At 16.1% G+C, this 10,268-nt stretch overlaps 2 protein-coding genes across 2 annotated transcripts, besides 12 other annotated features; one reads left to right on the top strand and one right to left on the bottom strand. All coding sequences in view use genetic code 6, as the record gives it.

The window, feature by feature from the left end:
* Positions 1–1,007: 1,007 nt before the first annotated feature.
* Positions 1,008–1,048: a microsatellite.
* Positions 1,049–1,209: 161 nt separating this feature from the next.
* IMG5_103270 (tubulin-tyrosine ligase family protein, putative) lies at positions 1,210–2,288 on the bottom strand (the record flags this gene model as incomplete). Its single annotated transcript, XM_004035164.1, has 2 exons — positions 1,951–2,288; positions 1,210–1,892 (listed from the first exon to the last, which is right to left on the bottom strand). The coding sequence occupies exons 1-2, from the start codon at positions 2,216–2,218 to the stop codon at positions 1,210–1,212; spliced, it is 951 nt and encodes a 316-aa protein (XP_004035212.1). The 5' UTR covers positions 2,219–2,288.
* Positions 1,894–1,948: a microsatellite.
* Positions 1,898–1,959: a microsatellite.
* Positions 1,900–1,959: a microsatellite.
* Positions 2,289–3,597: 1,309 nt separating the features above from the next.
* Positions 3,598–3,742: a microsatellite.
* Positions 3,598–3,762: a microsatellite.
* Positions 3,614–3,679: a microsatellite.
* Positions 3,648–3,742: a microsatellite.
* A 564-nt stretch (positions 3,763–4,326) lies between the features above and the next one.
* Positions 4,327–4,359: a microsatellite.
* A 1,762-nt stretch (positions 4,360–6,121) lies between these two features.
* On the top strand, positions 6,122–7,399 carry IMG5_103260 (hypothetical protein; the record flags this gene model as incomplete). The annotated part of the gene is made up of 5 exons (XM_004035163.1): positions 6,122–6,245; positions 6,297–6,558; positions 6,880–6,928; positions 6,994–7,222; positions 7,332–7,399. 5 exons carry the CDS (start codon positions 6,122–6,124, stop codon positions 7,397–7,399), a joined length of 732 nt encoding a protein of 243 aa, XP_004035211.1.
* Positions 7,253–7,330: a microsatellite.
* Positions 7,400–7,439: 40 nt separating the features above from the next.
* Positions 7,440–7,489: a microsatellite.
* A 461-nt stretch (positions 7,490–7,950) lies between these two features.
* Positions 7,951–8,032: a microsatellite.
* Between the last annotated feature and the right edge of the window lie 2,236 nt (positions 8,033–10,268).

The raw sequence follows: 10,268 nt of genomic DNA, 5'->3' as shown, positions 1-10,268 counted from the left end.
TCATTCAAATTTAATTTTTTATTTATTATGATCATTTAATATTTCAAATCTTATTTATTTTTCTAAGACTATCCATATTTTTTTAAACAACATAATAATTAATTACTGAAAAGTTATCAATATTATCTTTATTATTTAATTAATTCTTATCAGAAGAAACAGGCTTACAATCTAATAAATCAAGAAGTTTTTAAATATTACTTTATCCTAATTTTTACTACAAGCTATCTTTTTCTTAAAATAACTAATTATTTTTTTATTTTTAATTATTTATTCTTTACTGACTTTAGTTTTGATTTTTAGATCCTTTTTATTCAATTGTTTTAGCTTTTTATATGCATATAGTGAATTCTTTTTTTGATTCCTTTTCTTTTTCATTTTCATTACTTTCTTTATTTTATTTATTATTAGCAGAATTTTTAATTATTTATTATTTAAGAAAACTCTCTAAACCACCCGAATTTCTTTGTATATATTATTCTTATTATTATATTTATTAATATGCTTATTCTTTAACATTTTACAAGTCTTTTTTTAAAATTTCTAATCTTTAAACAATATTACTTGAATGAGGCCTTTATTATTAAACTGCTTTTTATTATTATTTTACTTTACCATCTTCCTCCTCTGTTTCATATTATTATTAAACATAATTATTTTTTTTCATTTAATTTATATTTCTGGAAGATGAATCTTAATTTTTTAATTATACATATTAATTATTATTATTATTTTGACTATTTATATTATGAGAGCAAAATATATTTTTTAAGTTATTTTTTGTAATTTCTTCATTTTTATTATTTATTATATAAGGAGTATTTTTAATAAAACTTTTCTACATAATAGGAGTTCTTAAAAATGAATTACTAGTTTTTTTAGTTCCTGTAAATTCATCAAGTATTTCTTAAGCAGCTTAAATAAAGACATTATAATCTAAATTATCGTCCTTTTTGATTAATTTAAAATAAAAAATTAAAAGAATTCAATATATAATAAAAAAATAGTATAAATATATATATATATATATATTTATATATATATATATTCTATAAAAATATACAGTTATTTAATTTTACTGAATTTTGTGGTAAAATTCTTACATATCCTCCCATATTAAGTTATTCATATTTATTAATATAATCTATATTATATTATTTTTATTATTCATTATTATTTTATTTCTATTTAAAAATTTATTTCTTTCCTTCAAAATACCTTTTTATTAAATAAATTTATAAATATAAAAATATATATTTAAACTTACTATTTTTTATCTTTATATCTAGTATTAATAAGAATAAGAGTATCCATTATTAAGCAATGTTTAATATTATAATCTAAAGGAGTATCCGTAGTAAAACTCGGAGTATGATTAACTTCTAACAAAAACGGTTTCATAAATTAGTCCAGCATAATATCAAATCCAAAAATTTCAAAGCACATTTAATTATTTTCACTTTTTAATTATGAACTATTATACAAATGACTTAAATAAGGTTAAACACTACACATAGTTTTATTTATAATTTATTTAATTTAAACAAGCAGTTTGTCCACATCTACTTCTTTATCACTAAGAAGTTTCAAAACTGAAGAAAGACTCCTTTTATGCCCTATATTATCTTAAAAAGCGTCCTTATTAAATTAAAAGTTCTCATTTAATTTATTAATAGCATAATTTGTCAAATGCATACATAAGTTTTTAACATTTGATCTTTTTGGCTTTTGATATTTCACAGTTGCAAATCTAGCTAATCCTTCTCTATATAAGAATATTTTTAATGGATTTACACTTCTTAAAAGCACATATACCCGAAAATCGAATTTTAAACCTTCTATTAAATATGGATTTTTTATATATTCTTGGACTACTACATGTTAATCATTTGCTTTTTTTTTTTTTTTTTAATTTTTTTTTTTTTTTTTTTTTAATTTTTTTTTTTTTACTTAATTTTTAAATACTCTTTATTATGCATATACCTTTCCCTTATGAACCTGCTTCTGGTTTTACTATCAAAACAGGCTTTTTGGGTTTTTATTTTTCATAGTAATTTCTTAATTCTTCATATTAATAAGGTAATAACCATGTTTTGGGAAAAAAATCATAATCTTAAGGATGTTTTTATTTCATTTTTGATAGATTTTTACCAAGCTAATTTTTTTTCCCGAGATTAAATGAGCCTGGAAAATGATTTATTTTCTAAAAAGGAAGCATTTTTCGCAAAAAATCTTCAGTAACATAAGAGTCTTGCCAACTAATATTCCATTCTTAAGAATTTTTGTTTTATATTATATTCCATTAGAATTAATTTGTGCTAATTGATTTAACTAAATCATATTTTGTACCTTTTTTTTCGCATATAAATGATTATTTTTTTTAAAAAAAAAAAAACCTGATATATCGATTGCTATTTTTCTATTTTTTCTAACGTACCTTTTAATTTAAGATAATTACTATAAATTTATTATTAATGGCATTTCTGTATATTACTTTAATCGATATTCTAATAAATTATTATTTTATTCATCTTCTTCTAATTATTCTATATCAATATCTATTTCTATATCTACTTTATTTTATTTTTGTTATAGATCTTATTTTTAAGAAGTTTAATTATATTTTTGTAACATTTAAATATAAAAATAAAAAAATTTAAGATAACTTTATATTTTAATAATAAATATTTTTAAAAGTAATTTGTTAAAATTTAAATTAATTTTATTGTCTTTTAAAAATATTTAAAAAATATAGTTTCTATATTTAATATTTATTTTTTTTTAAAAAAAATATAATAATTTTTATTATTTTTATGAATATTAATAATACAGTAAATATTTTTTTATTAATTTAAAATATAAATATCTTTAAAGTATAAAAAAATGAATATAAAATTTATTTTAAGATTTTTTAATTTAAAAAAGAAAATTTAATAAGTGAAAATATATTATTTAAATAATATATCTTAAATTAATGATAACAAATTTATTAATATATTATAAAGAAAAATAAGTTATATATATATAAATATATTAATATTTATAAATAATTTTTAATATTAATATATATATATATATCCTTATTTTTAATATAATTTTTTTTATTCTTTTTATTAATGATTTTTTTTTTAAAAAAAAACACATCTTAATATTTATATATAAATTCTATTAATCAAATAATTTTTTAGTTTTTTAACATTTTTATTACATTAATATATTTAAATTATTTTTTAAAAAATATAGAAATAATTAAAGATAAATGCATTTATATTATTTTTTACATTATATATATTTCAATTTATATTTATTTATCTTTAGTAATTTTTTTTATATTTAAATAATATTTATTTTTATAAATATAATATATAGTTACCATTATTATTTGTATTAAAATTATACATATATAAAACGCTATTTTAATGAAATAAAGCTTAATATAATTTAGTAAAAAAAACAGAAAAAAATATAATCAGTAGATGTTTATTATGAATTTTTCTTATAAAAATTTTTAATTTAATATATATAATAGCATATCAAATTAATAAAAATGTATTTTATCTATTTAAAATCAATTAATTTTGTCAATAAAAAAAATGCAAAAAAAATAAAATCTAAAAAATTAAAAAAAAAAAACAAAAAAACAAATTAAAAATTAAGTCAAAAAAAATATTAAAAAAAATTAAATTATGAAATAAAAAAAAAAAAAAATAGAAATAAATAAATAAAAATTAATAAAAAAAAAAAAAAGAAAAGTAAAGTAAAGTAAAAAAGCTTTAATAATGGATGTATTAAAAAAATAAAAAATAAATTAATATAAATTATTCAAATTTTAAATAATGTTATACACTCAAAAAATTAAATAATTTAAATTTATAGTATTCTAAAATAAGCGGACTTGCATTTTTACGAAGTGACGGATCAAGGATATACAGCAAACATTATTATAATTAATAAAATATTTAAGAACTTGAATAGCAAATATTTTAAAAATCGCAAAAATTTCTTTCATTAAAATCTATGAAACCTTCAAATAGTAAAAAAAAAAAAGAAAACAAAAATATTACAGAACAACTTTAATATAAAAAATAATTATAAAAAGCTGAAATATACACATTAGGAAAATACATAGTTTTATTTAAAGTACTTAATGATGTTTATTTATATATATATTCTGATTATGATGAAAATGAAGTTTTATTAGCTTATACTTTGCAAACTATTGTCGAATGCTTAAACTATTTTACTTAGTAAAATTTATCTATTTAGATTATATAAAAATATATAAATAAAACAAAAAATAAGATTTAAATTTAATTATTTATAAAAAATAAACTATATCTTTTAATAAATATATATTTTTTTCAAATTTTAAACTGATTTTTTTAATATATAATATTATTTTAGAGAATAAATAAATAAAAAGACAATATTAGATAATTATGAAAATTTGATTTTACTAGTAGATGAAATAATTCATAACGGGTTTATTTTAAAATTAATTAAATAAGTTTTAAAAAAGCAAAAAAAATAAAAAATAGAATTGTTATTAATTTAGACTCAAATACAATATTGGCTAGAACAGTTATGAATGATTGTAATAGTATGAATTTAAATCCAACTGATAAAAGAGCATTTTCTTCTGTAAAACAAAAATATATAATTTTTTTATTTTATAAAAATATATGTAAAAAAGGTGTTTGATTTAGCAAAAAATTCGATATAAAAAACTTTAAATTTATAATGAAAATTAAGTAAATTTTATTATTACTTATTTGTATATTTTTTATTTTTCTTTTGAAAAATAAATTAAATTAACTATTTTAGAAAAAAATAATTTTCAATTAATTTATTTTAAAAAATTTAAAATATAAAAATTTATCATTTAAAATTTAAAAACTAAATATATATATATATATATATATATTTTTATTTATTTTTTAATATATAAATATAAATAATACAAATATTTAAAGTTTATTTTTTTTAAATAATTAAAAAATATATTTTTGACTTTTTAAATTTATAATATAATTCTTTTTTTATTTTTTATTTGTTTTATGTTTAAATTATATTTATATGCCTATTTTTACTTTTAATTTATTTTTTATCATATCTAATGTTAATATTATAATTTTACAAAGTTAAAATAATCTTTATTTTAAGTACAAATGAAAATACAATATTTTTTTTTTAAATTATATATATATATATATGAAATAACTAGATTATAATTTTCAATAAATTATTTATTTTAGGATTTAAATATTATTAAATTATGAATATATAAATTCTTCATCTAATTTTAATTAAAAATTCTTAATTAAAACTATTCAAGATAAAAGGGGGAATTAAATAAAATTAAACTAATAAATTTAATAATACACAATATAAAAGCTTTATATTAAAGAAATAAATATTTATATTATGTTAATACACTTGATAAATATAATATAATTAACTCTTAAATTTAAAATATAATAATTTATTAGAATTTTAATTATTAAATAAATAAAGATAATGGTTTTTACTTTTTAAAGTAAATATATGAAATTAAATTTTATACTTTCTGCTAATTTATATATATTAATCCTGTTATTAATTATTTTTGTTATGTAACTCATACATTTTTCAGATATAATTATTTTAAAACTAAGTATTAATATGTGTTATTGTAAATAATAATTTCTATTCTTTAATTATGAATTTATAAAATCGAATTCCTATATTGTATTTTTATGATGAAAATAAATTAAATTATAATAATATCTTATTTGCATTAATTATTTGATAATATTATTAATGAAATTAACTAACTATTTATTTTTAATTTGAAAAATATAAGAATTATTATAAACTAATAAAGAGATTTATATAATTTATAATTGAATTAATTAATTTTTTATTTTATTTTATTTTTAAAATAAACAAAATTATATGAGTTTAAGAATAATAAATATATATAAATAATTTTTGATATAAAATCTAAAAAAAAAATTAAAAATTTTATTATATATTAAATAAAATATTAATAAAAATAAGTATTAAAGAAAAAAAAAAAAAAAAAATTTATTATATATAAACAAAAAAATATTATAAATATAATTATAATTACAAATTTAATATGTCAGACTAGTAAGAATCTTAACAATAATAAAATTTATATGAACTTGATTAAAATTAATAAAAAATAATTAAATATATTATTAAAAACTCTCCATATGGTGAAACATCAGATTTACTTCAAGGTTTATAACAAATAAAAAATAAAATTAAAAAAATTATATAAATTATTTTAGATTTGAAAAAATTAGTCCCCGAATTAAAACATAATCAATAATTGATTGATGGCTTATTAAAAGAGCATAATGAGGAGCATTTGGCGATATGCTATGACTAAAATAATTAGAGGTCAATCGTATTATGTCCAATATCATCAAAAGAAGATTATTATATTGATTAAAGGCATTCATAAAAAGTTTGGGTAGATCATTATACTTTAAAAATTCTAAGAACTGAAGATATAGAAATTCCTCGTAATTAAGTTTTATCTACATTTAGGTAAAATATATGTATATATATACATATTTATTTTTATAAAAAGAGAAAATATTGAGACTCATGTAAAAAATTATATGAAATCTTATTATAAAGAAAACTCGTCAGATTGTGTTGGTAAATAAATGCTTTTTATATTTTCATTTAAAAAAATGAAATAAAAAACATTATAGTATACTCAGATTGGGATGATGATAATTTTACTATTTATATAGGAATTTCAGCAAAAATATCAATCTTAAAAATTTCCAGTTAACAATATATATATATATATATATATACTAAATATCAAACAAAATATTTTTAAAAAATATATATAAATAGTAGCGGAGAATGGATATCAGAATGGAAACTTGATAGAGAATAATTATAAGTAAAATAACTAATCGATATTCCACCCAAAAAAAATAAAAAAAATAATTTTTATATATAAAAAAGGGAAAAATAAGAATTAATAGTCATTTCTTTGAAGATGGAAATGTAGCTTTGAAAAATGTAAAAAATGTAATAGAATCAGCACCTATTAAAGGCTAAAATATTGATGAAGAATCGAAAGATATTGTTAATAAAATTATTGATAATGAAAGTAAAATTTAAGACTCTTTAGAAGTTATTTATGAAAATATGTCTGATAAGTTTTTCAAAGGAATGAGAAGAATTTTACCAGGTAATTATAAATTTTATTATTTTTAATAATTATAATATATATAAATATAAATATATATATATATAAAATATATATATATATATATATATATATATATAATATAATATAGTAACAAATTAGAAAATGAATTGGGATTAGACTGTTCATAAACTCATATCAAATTTAAAAAATTAATGATAAATAACAACAAAAATTAAAATATTTTTATATTCTATAAAAAAAATCATAATAAATAATTTAACAAAAAATACTTAATTATTAATTTAATTTTCTAATAATTTTTATATATGTATTAAAAAAAAATTAATTATATTTTTTCCTTCATTTTTTATTTTAAAAAAAATCAAATTATTCTTAGCAAAAGTTTTTCATTTTTGCTTAACTTTTTTAATTTTATTATTATAATTATTTTTTTTTTTAAGAAATTGCTGAAACAGGTATTTTTTAAAAGTTTTATTATATATTATTTTCAATATTCATATTAGGATTCTTTTTTAGAGGTTTTGTATTATATTAGTTTTGTAATTATTATATATGTGGTACATTTGGTTCTTATTATTTATTTTGTTTATTTTATTTATCATTTTTTTATAAACTAAATTAGCATTCAGAATCAGAATCTGAATATTAATTAGAATCTGAGCATAAGTTTATTTCATTTTCTGATATATTTTCTTATTTAATTAAAATATTTGATTTTTTTTTTGATTATTATTAAATTTGTTTTGATTATTATACTTATTAATGTTATAATTATTATTGATTATTATAATTATTATTATTATCGTTATTATTATTATCATTATTATTTTAAATAAAATCTAATTTATAAATGTCTTAAGCATTTTATTTAATAATATTTTATATATTATTTTTTAATTCATTAAATTAATTCTACATCTAGCTTTTAATCGGGAAACCTTCCATAATCTCTTCTTCCTAAAGAAAATCTTGATTTAAATTAACGCAATTTTAAATACATTATAATTTTTTCCTTACATTGTCTTTAAAAAATTCATTAATCCTATTAATATTACTTATTTCTTATTTTTATACCTATTAAGCCAAATTCTAAAAAATATTATCAATAATATTATCTACATTTTTTTAATTATCTTACCCTAGTTAATTTAATACAAAAGAATGTGGTAAAAACTCTATATTGCTATTATTTTTCAGTCTTTCCTAATATAAACTTAAAATATCATTAACAGTTTCATTTCCAAAGACTTCGATATCCTCTTTTCTAATTAAACTTTAAACAAAGTTTTTCTAATTTATTTCTTTTTTATTTTCTTTCTTTTAAAATACACTTCTTCTCCAAAATTTAAACACGTCCCCCGGATTTCCGCAATCTTCTAAAAATTTATTTTCTAGTTTATACAAATTAAAACACTCAAACCCACTATGTTCCACTTTGAATCTAATTAAAGGTTTCTTTTTTAAAACAGAATTATTTTTTTTATATTCCTTTTAAATTCTTTTCCTAAAAGAATTAAACTCTTCCCAACAATAATTTAAAAGTTTATTTTCCTAGATTTCATTCGACCCCCTATCTTCATCTTTTATAACTTATCCTAATTCAATATTTAAACAAAGAATCGGTCGGTAAGAATTCAATAAAAAAAAGTTTTAAAAGGATGCATTTTATCTATTAATTTCCAACAAAATACATCTCCTGGGACTTTCCTCAGATTTTATAAGACTAGTAGAAACCGTAGATCCCGGTTAAATAACCTTAATAGGTTACAATTATACATTTTCAATCTCATCAATTTACTCATGTTCATGTCCTCTAATAATAAGATCTAACCAATTAGGGAATTAACTCGGGTGAACACAATTTTTATACGAATTTGAATTGCTAACTCCTTTATATTTATTTTGATGTATAATCAATATATGGATACAATTATCATTTTTCGGTTGTTCAAATTCTATTCTTTTTTCTTCTAACATCATATGGAAATGTCTATCTTTTATATATCCGACCCCATATAGGGCAATTTAAGTTTTTCCTTTAGAAAAAATTATTGGTTTTACCACAATTTTTTATTATATGGGATATTTTCCAAATAAATTCAAATACTTAGTAGAATGTAGAATATCTAAAATACTCAAATTTTAATAATCATTATTTGGATAGTCATGATTACCATGAATCATGAATATAGGCAAGTCAACATTTACATTATAATCCATATAATTTGCTTTAAAATTTTGTATTTCGAATTATATTTCTTCATTTCCTAAAACATATTAACTTAATATATTTATTGATTTATATAAAGTTTATTATGAAGGCTAAGATTCATGGAATAAATCTCCTCCTAATAATAGTAAATCGACTTTTTGTTATTTTGCTATTTATAGAACTTCCTCAAATGCTTAAAATGAATCTTCGGAGCGAATCAAGTCTTTTTCTTTATATCCTAAGTGATTATCACTGGCTATTAAAATTTTAAATGTCGAACTTTGATCTTATTGTGTTATACTTTAGCTAAAAATTAATTTTTAACTATTTGCTTATGACATTTTTTATTTTTTTTATATTTATCGTTTTTTATATATAAATATTTAATAATTATATTTTTTTTTTTAAAAAAAAAAAAAAAAAAAAAAAAGTATTTTTTTCTTTAATTTTTTTTTATAGAAATCAAAAAAAATACTCTTATAATTTGATATTAAAAAAGTTCATTTTTTTTTAATTTTTATAATATTAAAACAATATACATATATTATTTCATAATATTTTTTTATTTTTTTCTCATAAATCTCCTTATTTATTATCATCAACAACTTCGACTTAATTATTTTCATTATCTTCATCATCTTACTAATCTTATTAAAATTATTCATATCCAAGAAATACATATTCATTGAATTAAACAAATCCGTCTTTATCTAAATCTGCAAATTATAAAAACTCTTCTGCTTCTTCATTTGTTGGTTAATCAGACTCATCTTATATATCTAAAATCTCATTTCTATCTAATTTTCCATCTTAATTTTAATCAATTTACTAAAATAATTCTTTTAGTTCTTA

This window comes from Ichthyophthirius multifiliis (genome assembly GCF_000220395.1).
Source record: "Ichthyophthirius multifiliis unplaced genomic scaffold scaff_1120509250859, whole genome shotgun sequence".
Taxonomy (NCBI): Eukaryota; Ciliophora; class Oligohymenophorea; order Hymenostomatida; genus Ichthyophthirius; species Ichthyophthirius multifiliis.
Note: the sequence above shows the minus strand (reverse complement) of the source record. Positions and strands in the feature narration are given on the sequence as shown.